Consider the following 25,802-nt stretch of genomic DNA (forward strand, 5'->3'; position numbering starts at 1 on the left):
ACACAGAACCGATCATAAGGTCGTATGTTCTGATTGTTACAAATAACAAACCCGACTTCTTGAGTAGTATCCGGAATATATAATAAAGCTGCAACAGTTACTCAATCACCAGAAAATGAATCTGCAACTATTTTGATAACCAAGTAATTATAAAGTAATTTTTTACGCACAATGTCAAATATTTCTCTGCTTCTCATATGTGAGGATTCAAAGGTTTTCTTTGTTTAATATCATTGTAAACAATATTTTAAAATTTTGAAATGTTGGATTGATAAAACAAGACATTCAAGGCATCACTTTGGATCATTTGATTAACTGATACTGAAAATAACCATTAGTCAGAGCCCTTATGTCTCTAATTGAATAGACACAACTGGATTTTTAAAAAGAGCAGAACAGTTTGGTTTGGTACAAAAAAAAAAATCCACATTTTTATCTCCAGATTTTGCCCTGATCCAGGCCCAGAAATCTATAGTTCCTTCCAACAAACCCGTGTAGGAAATGTGTCTGGCAGGCAATATGATGTTGGTTTGCAGTTTTGACTCTGGTTTGAAAACAGCTTAGCTCGGTCAAGGTATCATTAAAAGAACTAAAGGCCACCGCGGTATTATCTGAATCACAGAGGATCTAGAAAAACAAGAGTTATCTCAGTGATCCAGAACTCAACAGGGACCCTCCGGTTTTGCTGTAAACTGTCATTAATATCGTCTCTTTTACTTCTCCAGGGTGAAATGCAAATTATCTGACCCTCAACTCTAAACCTTTACCTGGTGCTGCTGCAAACAGAGGTGACAATACCTAACTGTATCAAGGTACTTGCCAGACACACACACACACACACACACACACACACACACACACACACACACACACACGCAATTTTTGTTATTTATCGCGGTGTGTTTATGGATACATTTTACATAGTAGATTTTACCTTCCAGATCAACAAATATTCCAAAACGAAGTGTGTAAGGTGCAGCCCTGTGTCCATTATCACCTTTTATGCATGTACTTTTTAAACTCTGTGTGTGTGTGTGTGTGTGTGTCCTTGCTCACCAGTTGTGGAGTTTGTGAAGCCAACAGCAGCATCATGTTCTACGGTTCTTCATCCGGGGCCAGTATGTCCCTACCGTCCAAGAACCGCCTGAAACGCCAGAGTAGGACCTTCACACAGGTATACAGTACACACACACACACACACACACACACACACACACACACTGCCATTTTTATCAAAACTCTTTCAGTCTCAAGACAGCATCCAAGCTGAATAGAGGTTAAAAATGAAAAGTGAAAACAAAAACGTAAAACGTACTGATAAATATTTATACAGTATTTAGTGAAGTGCTTGTCTGTGAACTATATCTAAGTGTGTTGTTTAAAATATTATGGTCAGTTTACCCAAATTACAATTTATATATATATCTCTCACTTGTCTCTAGTTGTATTTATCCATGTAGATAGTGTTGGTTTTATTTTCTGAGGTTATCTGAAATGGATTATTCACTGTAACCGTGGTACTGCTTCTGGAAGGACATGAGGATGATGATGATGATGATGAGGATGGGTTTTGTTTATTTTAACCCATGCTAGTGGTGTTGCTCAAAGGATTACATACAGTGTTGGTCCGTCAGCGCACCGCTTTGGTCCAGAATGAAACAAGTGAACAACTGTTGGATCGACTGCCATGAAATTTGGTTGAGATTTGGATTCATGAACACTCCATGTGACTCGGGGTGGGGGGGGATCCTACTGACTTTGGGGATCCCCTGACTTCTTCCTCTAGCGCCACCATGAGGTTGAAACATTCGTGGTTTTGAGTGAAATGTCTCAGCAACAATTGACGTGGATTGACGTGACATTTGGTAGGGACATTGGTGTTCGCCTCAGGATGAATTGAAACAGCTTCGGTGGTTTTCTGACTTTTACATCTAGCGCCGCCATTGGTGCAATAATTTTATTTTGTCTGTACTTTAGTTTACCACCAAATACCCGCAAAAAAAAAAAAAAAAAAAAAAAAGACCTTCCCATCGGCCTCAGCTGTACGTCGTGTTTAGCGCTAATTAATAAATGTTAGCTGGGGAACATGGTGAACACTAAACGTGCTAAACATCATGTTGGTGTTGTCATTGTGAGCATGTTAGCATGCTGGGGTTAGCATTTAGCTCAAAGCGGCGCTGTGCCCGAGTACAGCCTCGCAGAGCCGCTAGCATGGCCACTGTCTCCTGCCCTTGTTTAAATGTAGTTTTTCGGTGCCGTTCGAGAGGTTGTTCATCTCCACTTTACTGGGATGGTGGCGGAAAATGACAGGGACTGATATCTCCGAGCCCTTGGCAAAATAAAGCCGAAACAGTCTTCATGGCTGGACGCCACCGGAGGCTGGCGCTTTTTTGTAATTTGGGCGAACTGACCCTTTAACCTACAGTCCGGGAAACGTATAGTGTACATAGCGTCTGTGAGACTGTGGCCCTGCGGCACATTCAGTATTGTCTGTCCGTCCTCCAGGTCCTGTACCGTACTCTGAGTTACAGAGACCGTGTTGCCGCAGAAACCGGAACGAACACCCGCGCGGACCGGCGCTCGACGACCGAGCCCCCGGAGCGACCGGCGGACGACCCGGCCGAGCTCTCCACACAGAGCTCGGCCCCTGGGGTGCTGAAGATTTTCGGGGACGAGATCTGCGCCGGTGCCAACTACAAGAGCGTCCTGGCCACGCCGCGCTCCAGTGCGCAGGAACTGGTCAAGGAGGCACTCGAGCGTTACTCGCTCAACAAGGATGCCGCCCACTCTTACGTCCTGTGCGACGTGATCGGACGTTTGGAGGGTGGAGGTGGAGGTGGAGGTGGGGTGGGAGGAGGAGGAGGAGAAGGAGGCGGTGGGTGGCGGACCGAATGCCTGCGCGCGCTGGGGGACAACGAAAAGCCGCTGTTGCTCCAAGAGCTGTGGAAGCCCCGAGAAGGACACGCTCGCAGATTCGAGCTGCGCAGGAGAGCAGAGGTGGAGGAGCTCAACGCCAAGGAGAAGGACACCGTCACCGCCGGTGAGGAAACCCGCAAACAGTGACACATAAGCACGAACAAACTCGCGCACACACGCAGCAGCTGGTCTAATTCCCTTCCTTTCTTAACATGTCAAACTCAGCAGAAAAGCACAGCTCGTTAGCTTCCCCGCAGTGAGTGCGCTTGTGTGGAAATGTGTGTGTGTGTGTGTGTGTGTGTGTGTGTGTGTGTGTGTGTGTGTGTGTGTGTGTGTGTGGGGAGATGCAGAATTAGAGTTTTTGTCAGTTATGATCCTGTAGAGAAGATGTTATTTCTGTCTGATCGCCAGTGCTTCTTTTATACGGAGCTGCCCTCCTGCGAAGACAGCGTTTCATCTGGGTTTCTTTTAGGGACACACACACTGGCATGTGCAGCAGAGCAGTTAAAGGAACACACACACACGCACACACACACGCACGCACACACACGCGCGCAACCAGTGCAGTAGAAATGCATGGACAGCTGGTCGATTAATTGAGTGAAAGCTGAATCCTTTGCAACCAGAGGTGTGGATGAGTGTGGGCACTCTGGTGTTTTTTTTATGAATGACACTGTGTGAGGTGAAATCACTTTCGGTGCAAAGTAACTGTACCAGCTCACACCTGAACTGCGTTAAATTGACTCTATTTTGTTGATAGATTTCAGTAGATAATCTATAAACAAATTGCACAAACGCAGGAAAACATCCGTCGTGACTTTACATCTGCACTGCAGTAATTCCATGTGTGTGTGAATGTGTCTCTCTTTAGGAACCATGCAGTGACCTTTATGCGAAATTGGTTTACTGATTGACGAAAAGTTTGCCATTTACACACAAGCGCACACGCTCATCCCTGTCCACCCCGTTGAGGGGAAATTCACACACACCCACTTAGTGAACAGCAGTGCCCGGTGAGAGAGAGAGCGAGTATTGTCAGCCTCACAGTCAGAGATTGCACTTTGCAGCAACACTAACATTTCTCATGAGGCATGCCAGGGTTTACTGGTTGCTATGTCAACTTCTGTGGTAGCCAAAGAGCCAGTCAGCAGTCTCTTTTACTGTTTTCTGTTGCTGTATGGTAGAGCTGTATAATTTTCAGACAGCCGAGAGAAAAATATGAATCAACCTGTAAAAGCATGAAACCCTGCAAGGGTAGGACTGGTGGTGCTCTGTATTTTTTTCTAATGGTCAGCAAATCCCATGAAAAGACCAAAACCCATGATGCTTCAGACTGTCTCCCAAGCATGTTTCCAGCTACCATTTTCAATATGTGCATAAAAGGGAAAAAAAAAAAACTGAGTGGAAATGTCGGAAATACGAAAAAAAAGTAAGTTTACACTTGGCTGAGTTGGAAAAGTTTGTGTATCAATGAGAACAAATTGCAACAAAGTGCAATGCAAACAGATTTAGCAAATAAATCATGACGTACATGGAGCATCTGACTTAAACATCCACTGAAGTGACAGCAAAAATTGCAGCAAACGAAAACATCAGATCTGTCTGGCTCAATAAGGACCGTAGCCTTCCAAAATTAATAGCTACATGAAACAAACATAGAAGCCATATTTCCATCAAGATCTCCGCATCGTTTTCATTGTTTCTTACCCATTTCTGGAAGTTCGGTTACAACTTGGTCTAAATTTGGAGAAAAACTTGACTGATGCTTTTTGACGTCCCTATACTGACTCTGTCAAATATATAGTTTTATTTTTAACAAGTTGTTCTTCATGCCATTGAGTACATGTATTTGTGCACATATTTATCTTATAAAATGTTCTCACTTTTCTGCATACGGCGGGTCCCCTATTTTTTTGTTTTGTTTTTGTTTAGGGAATTATCACACAAAATCCTTTTGGAAAGCCTTTTTCCACTGTTCCCGTGGATTTTCGTAACAAAAAAGGCTCTGTAATTTCCGGTTACTGCAGTTTTTAGCAGAGTTCTCAGAAAGTAGTAAATTGTGCATATATTGGGGACTATTTTAAACTGCGGGTTAAGACACATTTGGTGTGTGGGTTTTTAAGTATTTAAGGCAGGACGATGCATGTGGGATTGGCTCAGAATAAACTGCAGTGTCCGTCGTAGTGAAAGGAACATGTCAGGCAGTGCAACAGTGTGGCTCACTGATATATTGCCTGTGTAGCTCTGGCTTGGATCAACTCACTGTGGGTTTTGGTATTTTAATTGGATTTGTTTACAATAAGTAAAATAGAGATTATCACCAGCCTTCTCCATTCCATTGAAAGCATTCTTTACTGTGCTTAAACCATTGCAATTACAGTTCCATAGTTTATATCATTCTGTTTAGCATCTGAAAATGTAAAAAAATATATAATCACAGCAAAGAATACCTTCAGGAATAAAACCGCTTTATTAAGTTAACTAATACATATTAATAGACATATTTTCATTTTCACATTAACCCTATGGTGTTACAGTTTTTACAGAACTCACTCACCCTGAATCGCCTTTCTTTCTCTCTTTACTTCTGTGTCTAACTTGTTGTCCTTTTTTCTCCCCTTCTTGTACGTGTGAGCGTGCATGCGCATGTGTGAATTGTGCGTATTCTCACATACACTTTTTGTGAAGAGATAGCACTTGGTACTGTAGGATTTTCACCAGATACACGAACACATCACATCCAAATTAATTGTATTATCACCTGTAAGTGATTTATCCTACGTCCCCAACTCTGCTGGTTTATGTCTCAACTGCCAGCTCACCGAGGGGAAAAAATGGAAAAATCAAAGACAAAAACACCTAAATTGCCTCACATGAAAGCACAAAGGAGATCAAATGTTACTATGTTATTAATTTGTCGGTGATATATTGGGAGGAAGACCCTGTACCTCACGCCCTTAACTGTGTATCTCTCCTTACCAGCTGGTGATTAGACTCACTAAAGCATCACAGACCCTTTTTGCGCCACAGTGCATGTATTTCTTGTGGTGTGCGGATGGTGTTTGTGTTTTTATGGGGGTTATTCTGTGCTTGGTGTTTTGGTGAGGGGGTGTTTTCTCAGCCTCTCCCCCCCCTCCTAACCCCCTCCCACCCTGCTTTAGGGCCCAAACCCCCCCAATTCCTGGCGGCTCTAATGGGTCGGTCCAGGCTTGGCAAACAAAGGAGCTCCCCCCTACGGTCTGGTCGCGTGGTACAGTCAAGCTCTAAAGGTGGGGACTGGCCTCAGGTAGGGTGGCTGTCAGTCATTGCCATGGAGACCACCTCTACCTGCGTTGTCACCAGCGCCACTCCCATTGCCAGTGATTCAACCAGCGTGAGTGTGTGTGTGTGTGTAAATCTGTGTGTGCCATTGCATGGCCTCAAAATCCTCAAATTTAAATCACGAGGAGCTGCTGAGTTCAGTTTTCATCAGGTTCAATGTTGTCAGCCACATGTGCTGCTCCTTCCAACGCCATTTACTTCATCTGACTGGTTTTACTCAGTTTCCACTCAGCTCACACATGACTGTGCCTGACAAGTTACGTTATCCAGACCTCACTCATGAGTCAAACATACATGCTAATAATGCATGTCACATTTAAGTACACTTTCTTCTTATTTTCCAGTCTTTACCTTTCTTTTTGTCTGTGTCCTCAACTCCTCTTTCCCTGCTCCACCTCTTCCTTTTGCTCATTATTCTCCACCCACTCTCCCTCTTGCCCTTGTCTCCCCATCCTTGTTCTCTTGCTGGCTATTCCTCTCTGCCTCCCTGTAGATATTAATGCTCAAGCTCGTAAGCTCCAGAGGAACAGGGCGAAGGGGACACTGACCCTGCCCCGGTCCAGCAACTCGTCCTTCTGCCGCAGCCTCAGTGAAACCAGCCTCAACCAGGTGGGGCCTCCCGGTGAAGCCTAGTCAGGGCGATTGATTGCCATGATTCACGGGACTGCTATCAGCCTGACTTAAATCCTAAATGCTTGTGTGTTGTTGCATGCGTGCATGTGTTTTCAGCTGGGAGTAGGAGAGGAGCCCAAACGTTATTACTCCACCCTGCCAGGGCCCTTGAGGGGCCGAGACCGTGAAGTGGCCTCCAGCGGCCGGAGGAAAGAGGAGGGGAGCCAGGGAGGCGGAGGGGTGAGGCACTCTCTGTACCAGTCGCCACATCTCCTGCTGCTGCAGGGATACAATCGGCAGGTGAAGATAGTGAAGACGTTCATGGGTTTTCTTCCAGATTCGGGTGTGTCTGATCATATTGTGAGATTAAATGTGTGGTGTGTTGCAGGACTGCCTGGTGTACCTGCTGAATAGAGAGCAGCATACGGTCGGTCAGGAGACTCCGTCAGCTCGCCCCAACATCTGCCTGTTCTCTCCTGACATCCTGCCCCTCCACTGCCGCTTGCGCAGAGTTCCTGCACCCCGTCGCCATGCCAACAACAACAAGGGAGAAGAGTTGGCGGAGAGTCAGCGGTCCTGTGTTGCCGTTGAGCCTGTGCTCCACGCCACCGTTCTGGTGAACTTTTCCCGCTGCGAGCGCTCCACCACGCTGCGACACGGCGACCTCCTCTCCTTTGGAGCGCATTACATCTTCCTGTACAAGGACCCCACAGGCGCTAAGCCTCTGCCTGCTCAGACATTGGCACGCCTCCGCACCCTCGGGCAGCTTTACGATGTAGGAGGGGAGGAAGGAGAGGGTGGAGCTCAGACTTGTAAGATGTGCGGTTCTGTGCTGAAGGACAGAGCAGCGCAGATGTCGAGTGTTCCGGCAGTTAGACGCAGCTTCAAACCTCATCTGGTGAAACCGTGCAGCGGGGTGACAACAGCAGGAGGACCCCTTAGTTTGTCAGCAGGGGATGGAAGAGGAGGAAGAGGAGGAAGAGGAGGAGGAGGAGGTCAGAAAAGGAGGCTACAGCTGGAGTTTGACCAGGCTCATGAAGACCAACTGTTGAACAGAATCGTGTCCCTCATAGAACCTGGAGGTGTGTGCTCCGATTGACAATATCACAGAGAAAATAAAACTTCAGTTGACTTACACAATCTAGTGTTTTCAGTGTCAGTTGATGTACTGTGGTGCAATTCAAAAGACATTTCCAGAAAAAATGAGGGCTGGAATGTGATGTCAATAAAACACACATTTACAGTTCATCACACAGGGATTTGGGCGCAGTCACCCCTTAGTACTGAAAAAAAAAAAAGAGATAAGGAAAAATGGTGAAAAGAGCATTAATGTCTGTTTCCTTAGAGTAATAGTCCAATCAATCCATTTTGCATTTCTGTTGTCAAAGGTTATAGATATAAAACGGTGAACGTAGAATCAATCTATAGGAAAATGACATTTGAAAAATTCGACAGCAACATTTCTTTCCAGTATCAGTCTCACTGTTACTCTGGATAATCCACAGCTCTCACTGTCAACCGTTATAAAATAAAAATAGCCGGGAGTATTTCTTAGCCAGCAAGTGGTTCCAGTGAAACCTGTAAATTTAAAAATGCCTTGAGCTGTAAGACTATAGAGATGCCACTAAAGGTAAATAAGAAAATATGTTTTATTTCACAACTGACCCTCCAAACCTGTGTCTTTCTCTTAGGAGACGACCATAAACTGACACCATCTTACCTGCTGTGTCTGTGCATACAACACTCTGCCTCAACCTTCCCACCTGGGAGTTTTGGAAAGCTGCTTCTCAAGATTGTGCGGCGAATCCAGACCATCGCATGGGTCAGTGTGTGCCTGTCTGGCTGTCTCTCCGTTTGTCTGTCTGTCTCTGTGGTGCTCTGGTCTCTGATTAAGATGATCCCAATGTGGAGAGAAGCCGGTCAGCCATGTCAGGTCAGGTGAATAGTTAAACAGGGTTGCATTTCACATGTGCTGTACTGTCTTACAGACACGCACACACAATATAATCTCCTCTAACTATTCTATGAATTGTCTGTCTTCATTACAACACACACTAGAGGAAGTTTAGGGATTTAGATTAAATTTCATGTTTCACTTTTACAAAAGGGAGATACTTTAAGGACGAGGACTTAAAAACAGGGCTGTATATTTTTTATTTTATTTAAAATGTCAATACATACATGATACCTGAGTTTTGGCTCTGATACCAAAACCATACTTTTTAGTTTTGGGAACATGAACATTTTATAACCATTTTTTTCCTTTTAACAAAATATGCTCAAAGCATCAGTTAAATGAAAATGTTGGCCTAAATAAATGATAGTCTTAAATTAGAAAACGTTTCCTGACTTGGATCGTGAAATCTGAAAAGAATAACTCAACAAGCCTAAGAATCTGACTAAGGATTCATTTCAAACAGCAACTGTGTGATAACAGTTGCTGGTGACTGCTCAGTTTTGATACTACTGGACCTTGTTGCTGCATTTGACACGGCTGGCCATACCATTGTGCTCAGTCGCCCTGAGAAGTGGGTCGGCATCTCCGATTCTGTCCTTCGTTGGTTCAAATCGTATCTCAGCCCTAGAACTTTCTCTGTTTCTGTTGGTAATGCCCATCACCGTGGGCAGTGACAGTTTTAGATCCATTATTATTTTCACTATACATCAGCTACATATATGTACCCATAACAGCAGCTGACACCAGCGGTATAAGTAAACGTAGGAGTAATGTAAAGTTCTGCTTTCTTCACTTAAGAAATATCTCCAAAATGAAGTCTTTTTTATCCTTTTATACTGAAGAAAGTCATCCACACTTCTATCTCCATATCCATTTACTCTTGCTTGAGCCAAGGTTTCTCTGTTTGGAAAGTGCTGTACAAATAAGGTTATTTTTGATGTTATTATTCTAGGAGATTATTGGGCAGAGGTGGGAAGCAACCCAGATCCTGACGCAATCTCGTGTCGGGTTCAATTTTGTCAGTAGATGGTGACCTAAACAATTGCGATATTCTTTAAAAATATGGGATTTGCTGTATATAATAGTGTCGCTGATCTTTTTCCTGAAGGGTGTTTTATTTTCTAAATATGTAGACAATTGATATTATTGGGACAATCTCTGTTTCAGATGAGGTGGCCCAATTCTGCCATAAAACATGGCAGAAAAACCTTGACTAAGGCCTGGCCTATCTTCAAAAATCTAAAAATAGTATGGGGGGGTGAGGTTGTGTTATAACTAGGGTTGTATTATATTCAGACCAATAGGGCATAAGGCAATTATCAATGTACGTCACTGTGAGCATGCAAGGTTTCATAAATATGATAGTGGTATTTCTTTCTGCAGGTTAGTGATAGCGTCATGAAGTGTGGTTCTCCTACGCACATCCTAAAAGTTTAATGAGCGCTTAATTGCTGTGTGTGTGTGTGTGTGTGTGTGTGTGTGTCTCTTTCAGGAGAAAACAAAGGAGCTGGCTCAGAAGCAAGCTCAACAGTGAGTGTTGCTTTCCAACTTGTGTTAGAAAGAAAGGGAGCATGTGCGCTCATGTACCATTTTTGTACCATGTACTCTGTATGTCTACCTAACAGTGTTTAACCCCCCACTGTTTGTGCCTCCGTGTGTTTGTGTGTGTCCATGTAGCCAGGACCCGGCCTCCCTCTCTCTGCTCAGTATCTCCGACTTGGTCCCAGACCTGCAGACCATCTTCTTCTGGATGTCCAATTCCATCGAGATCCTCTACTTTATACAGCAAAGAGCACCAGCATACACACACAGCATAGAGACAATGCAAGGTACACACGCACCCCACACACACACACACACACACACACACGCACACACACACACACACACACACACACACACACATGGTCTGAATGATGAGTTATTACTCACTGTGACGAACAGTAGATACTGATACAGCTACAACACTCCCTCTCTCTCAGCACATATATCTCTCAAGTTTGCCTCTGTTCCTGTCATATGTGTCTAGGGTCAAAGGAATCGTTGCTATCGGCGACCATATCAGCCAATGAGGATGCAATGACCATCTTGGAAGAAGTGATCATGTACACTTTCCAGCAATGTGTCTACTACATCACCAAGGTAAATCTGCCACTGTGGCAACAATGCCACCTTCCGAATGATCAAGACATTTGTTATCTTGTTTTTTTTAAGACCGGGTTACCTTAATAATAACAGACCCTCATTCACACAGAAGACCTGATTGCGTTGTTACACACACGGACACACGCCTATACACACACACACAAATTATGACTACATGAGGTAATGATATGGTTAAATTAGAAGTTATTCTGCAAGTTCAGATCACTTCCGTCATCACCCATAGCTTTGTGGGTGCGTGTGTCTGTGTGGGTCTCTGTGTGCGTGTGTTTGTGTTTGTGTCCAGGCTCTTTACGTGGTGTTGCCAGGTTTGTTAGACTGTAATCCATTCCCACTCGATGGCTCTGAGCCCTGCTGGAAAGGAGGTGTAGGCTTTCCTGAACCTGTACGCAGGGTCCTGCTGGTAAGCACATGTATTGTTTTGTACTGTACTGTAGTGCAGATTAAACAATTAGTCGATTAATCAATGACTCAATTGACGGGAAATTAATATACAGCAATTTTGAAAATCGATTCATCATTTAAGTAATTTAACAAGGAAATATGCCAAACATTCTCTGGTTAACACTTCTCAAATTGGACTGTTTGCTGCTGTTCTCTGGTTTATGTCATTGTAAATTGAATATCGAATAACTGAATATAGTTTGGCCAAAATAACCAATCTGAAGAAATCACCGTGGGATACAGTCATTGGATTTTTGTTCTATTTTCATTTATTAGAAAATGTAATCACAGTAAAAATGCAATGATTAGGCATAAAAAGATTCTACAAATTAATCAGTAATGAAAATTATAATAGTTTGACGATGATGAAATTTGAATTGAAGATAAATGGCCACAAACAGCCAGTGATTTTGATGATTTTGATTTTCCAATGCTTCATATCACATTCAGTTACACATAGATAAAACCATTGTGTAATGTGATGAATATGTGGTTGAGAAACAGAAAGACATGTACTATTTATTTATAGAAAAACTGAAGTAGATCAGGGATGTATTACAGAATTTAGGAAAGATAATTTTAAGAATGAAGTAATCTTGAACTCTGACATTAAAATTAATTCAAACTTTTTTTTTTTCTAGGTTAGAGAGGAATCTAAAGATTACTGAGTATTGTAAAATTTTCAATCTGAATTCTAAGACCGATATCAGGACTTCTCAGAATCTCAGAATTGTTTTTATCATTGCTATGTAAAAAAGAGAAAAAAGGTTTTAGTATTAGCTGACATGGTGAATTTGCATGTCTTTTCTCTGCAGAAAAGGTGGACAGAAATGACAAAATCACGATGGTTTATTTAACAAAGTGGAAAGTAATTGTTGAATAGTCAGTAACGTAGAGAAGAAAATAGGTATCTAAACTGGGCTATAACATACTGAAATGAATCAGCCAATTATTTGCAGATTGTCTCTAAATGATCTTAACTGTCAAACACACCGCGGCACCTGAAGGGGATATTCTCCGCTATAACTAGAGAGGCACTGGCCCACAGGACAGAGTGGGCTGTTGACACCTCTCTTTATTGGTGACAAATATCTGCAGAGGTCAGGACAGCCAGACTTTGTTTCTCTTCCACTATTTTTCCTACAATGGAACCGTGTGTTCGCCTCAAAGTAACTGATGAAAATAGATCTAAAATGCATTCTGCGAGTATTTGCTGCAACCTTTCTGAAATTTCCAAACTGCTAATAGGTCACAGGTTAATACAAACAGTTCATACTCTTAGAACTTTATTTTAATGAGATCCAAAGGCAATTTCAGGAATCTGAATTTTGGAGAAATGCGAACGACATGATGCACAAGATGCTAGAATATTTCCATAACATGTCTTAGGTTTGAATATTTTACTTGGATATAGCGTCAGTTAAGCAATGGATCAAGCTGATGCACAATATATAAAGTATATATTATGTGTAATTTTTGCCAGTTTATGGGTGACAAAAGCATGACGTAGACAGATTGACATGTACTTTCATAACAGTATTTCTGTGCTCATCTGTGTGTGTGTGCGTGTGTGTGTGTGTGTGTGTGTGTGTGTGTGTGCGCGCGCGCGTGTGCGCAGGTGTTTCAAAATGCCCAGGAGCTTTTGCAGGGCTACCAAGTCCACCCTGAGATCCAGGCTCAGATGTTTGCTTACCTCTTCTTCTTCTCCAATGTGTCGCTGTTTAACCAGCTAATGGACAAAGGTAGGGCAAAAAAAAAAAAAAAAAAGCACGCTTGCCCACCCTCTCTCTTCCATTAGACCTCCCTCAGGATCTGTACAGTTGTTAGTGTATGTGACAGAAAGAGAGAGAGAGAGAGAGAGTTTGTCCTTGTGTCCTTGTCAGCATTTTGACAGAGACTCACCCAGATTTGTCCTCAGTGCCCTTCTCCTATCTGCATTCTGCCCCCCCCCCTTCGTACTCCTCCTCCTCCTCCTCCTCTTTTTTGCCTTCCTTCCTTCCTTCCATCTGGCCATCAGGGGGTGAGACAAAGAAGATGAGTAGAGGTAGGATTGGATGGAGAGAGAGGGGAGATGGAGAAGGGGAGGGGCAGGGAAAGGGCAGAGTGAAGGGTAAAGGGCTGGAAGGCCATTCAGTTGCCGCCATGAACTTGCTAATAGTTTATTACCTTGTCTAAATACAGAAAACAGTCATTTACGGCCAGTTCTAAGTGTTTCGACTGCCCATCACTTCCAACATCTCCTAACCCTCCCTTTATATCTTCAGCCACGCACACACACACACACACACACACACACACACACACACACACACACACACACACACACACACACACACAAACAGACAGTTATATACTCTCACACACGTGCCATATGTCTTCATTAGCCGGTGGAGACAGTCAAGATCACATGTGTGGCAAAGGGAGAAGGAGCAATACCTTTATATTCATGCAGAGGCAACCCTGTCCCCCACCTCCTCTCCACCTCCCTCTCTCCACTCTCCCACCTTGTCTGTCTGGCTTTTTCCTTCTCTCCATTGCCCCCCGCCCCCACCACCACCACCAGTTTTTTTGTTCCTCGTCGCTCATTGATATTTCTCTGCTGATGGTGTCCATGGTAACAGTGAAGTGAGTTTGTAGCAGGTAACGCTGACGTTTGCATCGGGCCCTCTGCAACTCACACACACACACACACACACACACACACACACCCTCACCCGCTCACATTCAGTTGACAGTGACACACAGACACACACATAAATACTCTTTTAGCCTGATATTGTGGCAACTCAAAAGACTGATGGAGAAATTCGAGGTAAGAGATGCAATGTGCTGCCGATGCTCTGCTCTGTCGTGGACTTGTTTGATTGTGTGTATGAGTGTGTTGGGACATCTTGCAGCCTGCAAACCGATAACAATGGGGATAGCTCTCTGTTATTTGGACTGTTCGTTTGAGATTGTGCGGTGGCTTTTCTGTGTTTATAGACGAGTGTGCTTTTGTAAACCAGCTGCTATGAAGCATTATGACACCTCTGCTAAGAGGTTAAGTTATGTCTCGTCTGTTTGCGATGCCTCACACGTAGATTACTGTATGCCTAGACATAAGCCTATTACAGAGGGGGAGTGTGTGCTTGTGTGTGTGCATCCAAAACATATGGCGGAATATTTGAAGGGGTTATTTGTGAGCTGTCTGAACATAATGCTGGCAGTTTATTGTCTGCCTGAAGCTGCCTGTCATGGCTGACCTGTATTAAGCTGGATATCAAACCTCAAAGATGTTTTGGTACTGACCAAAAATCCTCTGTAGGCACCAACTATTGTAAACTATCAAGTACCAAAAGCTAACGTTGATGGTCTGACCGCATTCATGATCTTGTTGTAGTTATTCTGTTCAGATAGCTCCTGATTTCTTTTTTTAACTTAACTTTTCTCACTTTCCATATCATTTCCACAGGAGAAAACACAAAAGTTGGTGTCAGTGAGGTACACAGCTTACTGATACAACGTAAAATTTCTGTCTTTAAATAAAGGTTTTAGCAGTGCCTTGGTGCGATGGGTTTTGTAAGCAATCCATTTTCCCCATTTTTCACAGGTTCTTTGGCTTTTCTCACTTTTAAGCATCTTTATAACTATTCTTCATAAGCTCTAGGTTGCAATCTTTTGTGCGCACTCCTACCTAAAATCCTCTACTTGTTCATGAAAAAAGGAGGGAAGAAAGAAAAGGAGAGGATGTGAGGATTTTTAACTTAACTTTAACTTAGCTACACAAGACAACACATCATTTTTTTTTGATCGTTCAATTCTCAGAACACGTGTGAGTCTTTCCATTAGATCTTTTGTTGTGCTGACAATGGTCCTTTGAATGAATGTTGACTTTTTCGTTGCATTTTTTCACACTGTCATCTCTTGCACAAGGAATTAACTGATGAGTTTTTGCACCTTTAGAGCATCTTCTACTTTTCTGTCAGTGTGTAAACCATTTTCTTTTGAAATGGTTTTTCTGTTGGTCTTGGTTAGACACACCTGACAGTTTCTTTTGAAAAGCCCAGCTTGAAGAGCGAAAACACTTTCACAATTCTTTGACTCTGATTGAAAAAAGAAAATCTTGCCAGATTTTAGACAACTGTATTTAGGCAAAGTTCTTGTATTACTTCATCATTTGAAAACTTTGGCTTGTTTTGTCAAAAAAAAAGGTGTTTTGTAGAAAAAACAGTTATATTTTTCAGAGCAATGGATTTTAGAAAACCATTCTTGACAGGATTAATTCAACACTTGCAGTATGTGTAGTTACCTGTTTATACATCTGCATAAGATACTCTGATTTCTATGTTTTGTCCTATGTCTGTTACATTAAGTTGGAGGTGCAACAAAAAGTCAATCCATTGTCTAAGGCATGTTTTTAAACAAAAATACCAAATATTCCCTTGTTCTAACTTCTAAAATGGATTAAAAAGTGGATTCTAAAGTGGATTTTCAGCTTGTCTTTGTCTTATGTGATCCTAAATTTTTTTTCATTTTATTTTTTATTTTTAGTCAAACAAGGCAAGGCAAACTAATTTATTTAGCACCTTTCAACAACAAGGCAGTTATTTACGTGAAACATAAATGCATTAAGACAAGATGTAAAGGAAACTCAAGGCAAAATAACATACAATATAAATAGGATTTTAAAAAGAGAGGAGCAATTAATTTGAAGATGTCACCTGGGACTCTAGGAAATTATACAGACATTTTTCATTTATCTGTAATTTCTGTAATTTTAAAGACCAAACAATTCATTGGTTAATCAGGAAAATAATTGGCAGATATATCGATAATTAATATAATCATGAAAGTTATTGTGTTTGTGTTTGTGTCTGTGTGGGTTGGGAGGTTGAGTGGGAAGAGTGTGTATATTGCATGGTGTTGGGACTATAATTGAAATATGACTGTGTTGAAGTTTGTATATATTGTATTTTGAACTTTTCATTTTGTTTGCATCTACTTGTGCAGGAAGCGAAGATGTAAGGCAACTTGCAGCTAAATGTGGTACATCTCTTTGTATGAGATGCTGCTTTTTTGTACATGGTCCATTAAAAAGAGGTACCCAGCTGTAGTCCAGTTTTTTTTTTCCATTGTTTGTACCAAAACCCGGCAGAGGCCTGAGCTCGCTTTGGGGGCATGTCAGAAAGCTTAAAAGGCATTATGGCTGCAGTGAGGTAATGCAGCAACAGATGGACAAACTATAGGCTGCCAACTTGACAAATGCTAGATTTAGAGTTATCACCTGCTTAACTTGCAGCGAAACTTCTTACAGTTGTTCGATGTGATACACGGAGAGAAAGGATTAGGCAGAGTGAGGAATGCAGGCTGTGTGCGGGTTTATTGTGCAGTAAAACACAAACCCAGTCAGCTCAGCCCCTCTGCAGCAGTCGATTTGTATTCTGTGGGGAGCAGGCAGCTGGTGGCTGTTGCTATTGTTTCATCGACTTCGGAATCAACTTAATTAAAAATTCATGTATTGCCGTACAATACACACATAAGCATGCGTAAAAAACACACTCTCTTTTACTCTACCTGTCTCTCAGACGTGCACCCACCAGACCCTAGAGTTGGAATTTACTGCAGTGTTTCTGATGGAAATATCCAAAGACTCGGGCGTGTGTCTGTGTGTGTGTGTGTCTTCGTTCGTGTGTGTGTGTAGGTCCATCTCGGGGTTGGTTCCAGCGGTCCAAGGTGCTGCAGATTCAGGCGTGTTTACGAATGGTCATGGAGTGGGCGAGCAGGTCAGGCCTGGGACATCTGGCTGACAAATTCTTCACCAAACTCAACAGCACTGTGTCCATTCTAGCTACACCCCCACAACAGCTCACACAGGTAACGCACACACACACACACACACACACACACACACACACACACACACACACACACACACACACACACACACACACTTACAATCTTATACAGGATTTGTCTGTTGTGTTTTTTGTTTTTGTTTCTTGTTAATCGCACAGTGCCATTTAGTAATAATTTGATGGCTATACTTGAAAATAAACTTGAAAATAAGAAAAGCTTATCGCATTAAGATCAGTTTTATCAACCCAAACAATGGAGGCAATCAGTTACAAATCCTCTTATTGACAGAAGTGTTGGTCATGAAGCCACGTCACTCTGATCAGCTATTGATGGATAATGTCCCGTACCCTACAGTCAATAACAACTTGTGACTGCTCAGAAATCGTCTCGCCCCCTTTGATTGCTCCGCTGTATTCCAAAAGGATCTCCCAGGAGTCCTGAGTAATTTTTCCTCGACTTGCCCCCCCCCCCTCTGTCTGCAGCTGAGCTGGCGAGCGTTGTCCAGTGAGCACCCGACTTTGAAACCGGTCCAGCTTCACAGGATTCTCACTCAGTACCAGCTCACCGCAGAGATAGGCCCTGTCCCAATATGGCAACCCAGCAGCGAGGACGAGGCTTACATATACAGAACAGGTACACGTATGAATTTGTAGATGTGACCGTGAGTGAGTTTGTATGAGTTTATCTTCATGGCCAATAGAATTGATAGAATTATGGCACCATAAGGCTTATAGTATTAAGTTATATGTTTGGCCTGTACATACAATATATATTGGCCTGTATCTCTTTAAGTCATTGTTGGACAATTATTACAGCCCTATTCAAACTGAACTCCATCAGTGAAATGGTTAGGGGGCTGTAGGGCAGCTTAGGAACACCTAGCTAAGACTGATGCAGTCTAACACAACGATCCTGCAACAAGTCCTCCTTCGTGAAGGTTTCAGTGTTCAGTTTGTGTTGGAAATTGTTGGAGAGAGAGGTGTTGATTCAACTTTACGGCCATTTTGGAGGCTGGTGTTTCTTTTATTTACCTTTTTATTTTGTACCACCCCAGTTATATCAGTGAGGGTCGGCCAAATAGCAGAAACACCTCTCTGTAAAATCTCACAGCACCACAAACTGCAGCTGTAAAAATGATCAACCAGTTGCAGGACTGTTGTGTTACACTGCATTAGTTTAAGCTACAGTAAGTGTGCCGAATAAAATGCCAATGAAGTGTATGTATAGATAGATTCATATTTACAGTAAATAGGAAACCTGGTTAATCCTATCAGTATATACAGGATTCTTCTTATCCAGATTCTGATCATCTGTTATCTCTCTCATTTCTGTATCAACTGAGTCACCTGGTTAGAAGAGTTGTGGATGAACCTTCTTTCCTTTCTGACCGGCTGCTGCATTTACCTCTCTGGTGGAATTGGCTTCCCCATCTGACACCAATAATGAGTGACAAAACAGTTAATCCTCTGCATTACCCGAGTCATACGTTCACTTTCGTTTTGGCATGTACGTCAGTTCATCATACATAATTTTATCATATTCTTTGGTTGACTAACTGCTGTGTAACACAAGTGGAGGATGAACCTCACACACACAGGGCAGAGAGCGATCAGAACCCCTCGGATAAGTATCCTGGTTTCTAACAGAGTAGTCCAGCTAGCACCGGGTTTTCGGGTTCCTTAAAATCAGGAGCTCATCTAGATTTCTGAAACCGGGATACGATGTCTACATGTGCGAACACACAACTTTGATATTTCAAAACCCCGATCATAACCAGGATACTTGTGTGTTTGTCAACACATACACCGACTGCGGTTAACTGTTACTAGCGGTTAGCAGCCCTAGTTAGCTGTAAATGACTTTCATGCACACTATGTTTATGACGTCTGTGTGTGAAAGCTGCAAAGCAGAAAGAGTGAGAGGCTGACGGAGCAGCTGTACAGCCATCCTGGATCAGGTCTTTTAATGATGTAGGTGTGTATACACAAGTGTGTGCGTGCATGTGTTAACATCACTTCCTGCGTGTCCAGTGGACCTCCTGGAGAGCTTTGAGAACCACCCGCCCATAGTGTTGCCCAGCGCCGGCTTCAGAGTGGACCTGGACAGCGAGTGCGTGGAAGACAGCATCTACAGACAGCTGCTCTACGTCCGCCACTACCTGTGGGGGCTACGCACCAAGACGCAAGCACACATCAACGCTCCCAGTGTGCACACACACTCCAACGGGACCAACACAGCTGACTGGCCCGACGTTCAGGTCACAAGACTCAGGCACACACAGATATATACCGCATACTGTCAAATACATACACCGAGCAGTAATCCAGGCCATGTGCCTCAGCAGCTGTGGTTGTTGAGGAGTTCCTCATAATCCCATAAATGAAAGACAAAAACCCTCTACTCCAGCTCACCCGCACACACACACACACATACACACTGACAGAAACCTAGACATGGTTAAATCATGGTTAATCTGATTAGTCTTTAGGCTGTCTAATTAGTGGGAACGGCTGACTAGACCATAATCCCTAGTGTTACTGCACCCTCATATCTACACATACACGCGCAGAAGGAAACACATACACATTCACAAATATGCAAAAAGGTAAATTTGCCTATGAGATGATTACGCATTCAAACTTTAATGACCTCTAATTGATGATTTGAATCTAGGAACAAGGCTTTTTGTTTACTGCACAAAAATGCTCTACTGTAGGTGAAAGACAACAGGAATGTTTTTCTTTCTTTCTATTAAATTCCTTTGCATACATGCCACTCTAGACCTCGTACTGTCCCCTTAAGTCTTTCTGTCCCTTCCCCACACAGAGGGAGCTGCTGCCACCGGCCCACAGCAGTCCCCGCTCGGGGGGTCCCGGGGACGAGGGGATGGCGGAGACGGGCGAGGAGAGAGGACGGGACAGGCCCTCAGGCCAAACACATACACAGAGCCTCAGAAGGAACGGCGCCATCCACCACCAGCGAACAGCAAATCCGGACCCGTCCTGCCTCTTGACCCCACCCAACACCCCGCTGTATCCAGAAGGAGGAGGGGGACCTGGGCCGATCATAAACCTAAACACCCAGACTAATGGCTGCACCAGCCGAGCTGTGGCAGAATGTAAGAAGACCAACGGACTCATCACCAACGGACTGGAAGGTAGACTGAATTCTTTAAAGTAACTGGACAAAATAACAGGAACACATGAGCAATATCATGGAATCTCATACAGAAACACCACAATATATAGCCACAAAACATTGTAAGGATCATAAAAGTAGTATTTTTTTTGTAGGGCATTCGTACTAAATCACGTTACATAGTGTTTTTGTTATTTTGTCCACCCCAAATGTGTGGCTGAAATTCTACAGCTTGCAGTTCATTATTCACCACATCAGGGATTCACCGATGCAAATATTTCTCTCCAAACGCCGATTCAGATACCTCGCCTCAGGGTATTAGCAGATACGGAAGGCCAATATGGTACCATAGCTCGCTTTCTCCCAAATGTAAAATCTGTATATCTCACTGTGGGGAACCCATTGGAATATTTTTTTTTTCATGTGAGGTAACTTGATGCCAAGGTTTGGTGTGGCACGAAAAAAAAAAAGATTGGATGGCGGAAAAACTGAATTTTTTAACGGCATCATTTAAACTATATTTCATGTTAATGAGTCACATTATGGCCAATACCAAGTCCACTAATAATTAATTACACTGTTTTGGATTGATGTGCCCCTACACAATGTAGTATTTGTACAAAATATAAAGTATACAGAGTGCATGAATGTCAGTGTTGCACATTTAACAGCACATTATATCATATGGATAAAGCTGATAGTGTTACAATCAAATTCCCGCTGGATGGACCCATAAATGTTTGAACTGTACTAGTAAACACTGCGACATTTGACATTTGCTGTCCTGTGGATCTGTCTTTCTGTATCTCTGTAATGCGTTTTTTCACTTGGTAATTCTCAAAGACAACGGGACATACATTATAAGCATACGTTAATAAATTTGCAGGAAAAAAAAGCTTTAAATGTGCACTTCCTCTTTGAGCAGTTTCAGTGCAGTTCTGCAACTGAAATGCTGGAGCTAGTTTGTCAGCTGTACCTCGCATGGCAGCAGTATCTCCCTGTGCCGTATTTAGTGTAGTGAGTGTGACATCTGCAGGCTCTTGTCAGAAACGTGCGTGTGCGTTTGTCAGACTGGCTCCATAGCTGCACCTCTGCATGTGTCTCAGTATCTGTGTGTGTCTCCTCTGCACAGCAAAACCTTTTATGTTTGTCCAACCCCATAGCGAGACCCTGTGTGTGTGTGTGTGTGTGTGTGTGTGTGTGTGTTCTTGTGGATTTGCGTGTCCGTCCTCTGCAGGGTGTATAAGTGGGTGTGAGTTTCCTTTCCCTGTATCCTCCCCTGGCGCCCCTCCCCTTCCTGATGACTTGTGTGTGGTGTTTGTAGTGGAACTGGACAAGGGACCCTACGGACTGGGCATGGGACTGATAGACGGCCTGGTGAGTAGACAGAAGTTAAAAATAGATTTTTGCATTTCATTTTAACTGTCACTTAATTTTTCACCAGTGTGTTTTTGTCTTTGTGAAACACTTCTTTACCTTTGTTAGTAAAATAACTTTTTAAAAAAAACCAACACCACAAAAACATGTTTAAACTACATTAACATCGAGGCCAGATCCAAGAGATACATATGGAGAAAATCACGTTGAGTGTTTACGTACATATATTCCAACCAGCCTCCTCATCTTACCGTCCTGAGGCAGTGATTTTGGATAATAGTCGATTAATGGAAGTACTTTCAGACTTTGAGCAATTGACTTTGTGTCCTAAAGGGATATTTATTGTTCTCGTCAATCATTTGGAATTCTCAAAGTGTATCCTTGGGCTCATACCAAGGCCACTTGACCACTGGCAAAAGAGAACCACTGTGTCTACGCTTTTATCAATTTGTAAAAAAATTTTGCTGTATTGCTGGTTTTAGTGCTGAAACAATTAGCTGTTATCAGTTGACAGACATAAAATTATTCGCCAAAAATTTTGAGAATCGCTGGACGAAGTCAAGCACAGTACCAGACAGTCTCTTGTTGCAGCATGTCTGAAGTTTTACAGTTTTAATGGACACCTGTCAGCTAGAAAGAAACAAGCATTTTCCATTAATATGGTAAAAATAGATGTCAGTTACTTTTACACACGCACACACAGACACTGCACTCACACTAACACTTCTCCCTCCTGCAGCACACCCCCCTCAACGCTCCAGGCATTTACATCCGGACTCTGATCCCTGACGGACCTGCTGCCTCAGACGGCAGACTGAGGATCGGAGACTGCATCCTGGCAGTGAACGGGACCAGTCTGATAGGAGCAGACTACCAGAGGTACAGAGGATGGTGCTCTTTTGTGCTCCTAACAATGGGCTGGCGGAGATTTGCGGTATTACTGGTTGATACTGACACGAATGACAGAGTCAGCAGCGCCTTAAGCCAATCGATTACTTTGATTGATTGATGCGAGCCTAGACAGTGATGCTCCTTCATCCGTACTCTGTCTCTGCTGAGCCTCATGTAACTAGACCCTGTTTTTTTTCCGCTCTCTCTACTTCCTCCCGTATATGCTCCATGCAGCGCGGTGGATCTGATTCGTCTGGGAGGAGGGCGACTACGTTTCCTGGTAGCCAAGTCCGACCCCGAGGTTTCAGAGAAGATCAGTGCCTCCTCCTGCTGACCACCTCCACTGCCCAGCTAAGACACGCACACACTACACAAGAGGTAGGACAGCGAGGGATGCAGATGTGTGCACTGATGAACAGGGTACACACACACACACACACACACACACACACACACACACCCATGCGTACATCAGCCGCATGAAATATGAATGTGAAACCGCATCTCAGCACAGCACAAAGCCAAGCAATCAAACTGGAGATAACACACTCCACGACTCCACTCCGCAGCTGCCAGACCTGCCCTCCCTCACGCTGACTCCTACAGGGTCTGTGTGACAGACAGAATCTGTTACCCCCCCACGACATCAAAGGAATACGCTGGAAGGAAAGTTGCCTAATTAAGCCGCGTTTGAGGTGGGCGAGGTCTAACCAGCCAGTATTCGGTCTGATGTGGTTTAAAAGCACAGTAGATTGTAGGGTTTTCATTTTCTCATTAGTCAGCCCTTGGAGCATGTGCACACATTGGACTTTTTCCACGTGTATTTTAGAATAATTTGTATTAGTAATACAGGCATTAAGTAGCATGGTAAAATAGCTACCAAGCTCTCAGATAAAGGGACTCAGAAACTGTTGGGATACAAAGTGAATATGTACTTTACGAGTGGCGTAAAGTACATATTCAGTGAAAGCTGAATGTCTTATGCAGTGCTTTTAGAGCGGAATGTTTTATAAACTTGTTAGCAACTCCCAATGCATTATCACCGTCCGCTCAACAGACCTAAACCATTGTGTATGAATGTTGACTTTTGTACTGGAAAGGCAGGGTGAGGAGGCCAACTCAAGAGTGTCAAGACGTACAACCCAGCTCTCCTTTTTCACATTTAACTTCATCATTGAGCTTGACCTCCACTGGAAAAAAAAGATGAACTGTCGAGGCTCGACGCGCACAGCAGACGTGCAGCTGTTGCGGGACGTTGTTTATTAATTACAAGATCGTCAAGACATCATGCTTCAATCCAGAGTTTCTGATGCACAATCCTGGTGTGTATAAACCAGCCCCTTTTCTTGTGAATATGTGCTCTATGTATCTGGTTAAGAGGTGTAAATAATTGTAAATATTTAACACTTGGTCACATACTGTTGGGAAAAAAAGAGAAACTGCATTTGGGGAACTTAGCTGCATCCGTTAATACTGAAACCTGCTGATTGGGGGGGGGGGCGACGACTGTGTTTTCTGTGTAGGAGTTCATTAAAGGGTCACTCACACCTACATTTCCAAAAACAAACATGTACTCTTACTTCCAGTGATATCAAGCCATGCAGATTTTGGTCTTATTTGCCCAGTGTTTTGAGGTCTGTCAATGAGATTTTTGCCTTCAACACACAGTGGAGGTGAATGGAATCTGTTTGTGGAGCACTGAAAAATTACATTTAAAACATTCAACAGCAATTGTCTTTCCAGACACAGTGTCCGCATTACACTGGATAACCTAACTATGGTTTTCAGAGGGACTATTTCTTTTCATAGAAAGTAGTTCCAATGAAGACTGCTCACTGTGAGGTTTGTGGATTACCAAGAGTAACAGGGACATTTTTTCTGGGAGAAGAGGTTGCCGATGAATCTTCAATTAACTTTTCAGTGCTGTGAGCACAAAACAAAATTCCATTCTCCTCCATTGCATTAAGGTGGAGGCACAAATTTCAGAGGCTTATCTAAAAAACAGGGGCAAGAAAAAAGAAACAGTACAGCGCAGACCTCCACCAAGGCCAGTGTCCAACAACATACACAACACTTCAGAGAAAAAAAAAATTCAAATTTATAGTATATGATCGAGATCTGCCGCAAAATGTAATGTGTTCTTCCCCGGCCCATGCCGCATCCCTCCGAGTTTGGTGCAAATCGGTTCAGTACTTTTTGTGTAATACCGCTGTCAAATAAACAAACAGACAGGGGTGATTACATAACCTCAGTGGCGGAGGTTGCTGTGTGCATGACTAAATAGACAGTACTGTATTGACCCTTTAAAGAGGCCCAGCTAGAACAGTGGCTTAACAGGTCACTTTTTAAAAAGTCCTCAATTCAAAGCCCAGGTAACTGCAAGGGAAAAAAAAGCCACACTTAGTCACCTCTACATTGACTGGCCTTCTTTCCCGACACCGGCTCCGTAGAAATCCCCTGAGATGCCCAGGATCACCACATCAAGAGCAGTGACCATCTGCCTGCCTGTAACCAGAATCACTCTCAAACCCTTCTGTAGGAAGAGAAAAACATCCCACAGCTGCAGATCCTGAGGCTCATCATGGTGTGGCTGCAGGAGGCAGTCCAACAAGGGAACTAAAGGACTGTGGGACAGCTGTTTTTAATGTTGACTAGGGCTGCAATAGACAGTTATTTTCATTATGTTGAGCTGCTTATTATTCTTCGAATTAATCAATTAAATAATTTAGTCTGTTCATTGCCCGGAGCTTGTTCTGTACAACGTAGAGACCAAAACTCAAAGATTCAATTCTGAATGTAAAAGAAAGGAAAGAAAAGCGGGAAAATCTTCACATTTGGGAAAGTGGAACCAGTGAAAATTTTTATTTGATAAATGACTTAAAGAACTGATCAGTTGACTTATCATTTCAGCACTAATGTTGACACTTGTTGGGGGTTTTGTTATTCTTGCAGTTTCTTTTACCTTTAACCTGTTATTGTTTTCATTTCTAAATTATTCCACACACACACACAAAATTCTGCCTGTGCCCCCCCTCAATCGGTTTTATTTTACTCTCAGCTTCTGATTCTGTTTACTAATCAAAGTTACATTTTATTTTTGTGCGATTCAAGGTTTGTATAACACTGATTTCATGCATGTCTGTTCTAC

General features: G+C 43.0%; 1 protein-coding gene across 1 annotated transcript; it reads left to right on the forward strand.

Moving 5' to 3' along the window:
* The first annotated feature begins 1,063 nt into the window (after positions 1–1,063).
* On the forward strand, positions 1,064–24,162 carry radil (Ras association and DIL domains). The gene is made up of 20 exons (XM_040147343.1): positions 1,064–1,174; positions 2,506–2,824; positions 2,855–3,040; positions 6,731–6,846; positions 6,967–7,149; positions 7,238–7,931; positions 8,541–8,671; positions 10,299–10,336; positions 10,484–10,635; positions 10,836–10,948; positions 11,256–11,372; positions 13,032–13,155; positions 17,094–17,266; positions 17,731–17,881; positions 19,279–19,505; positions 20,075–20,405; positions 21,624–21,763; positions 22,503–22,642; positions 22,889–23,032; positions 23,755–24,162. Exons 1-19 carry the CDS (start codon positions 1,091–1,093, stop codon positions 22,986–22,988), a joined length of 3,519 nt encoding a protein of 1,172 aa, XP_040003277.1. The 5' UTR covers positions 1,064–1,090; the 3' UTR covers positions 22,989–23,032; positions 23,755–24,162.
* The last annotated feature ends 1,640 nt before the right edge of the window (positions 24,163–25,802 follow it).

Source organism: Xiphias gladius, chromosome 15 (genome assembly GCF_016859285.1).
Source record: "Xiphias gladius isolate SHS-SW01 ecotype Sanya breed wild chromosome 15, ASM1685928v1, whole genome shotgun sequence".
Taxonomy (NCBI): domain Eukaryota; kingdom Metazoa; phylum Chordata; class Actinopteri; order Istiophoriformes; family Xiphiidae; genus Xiphias; species Xiphias gladius.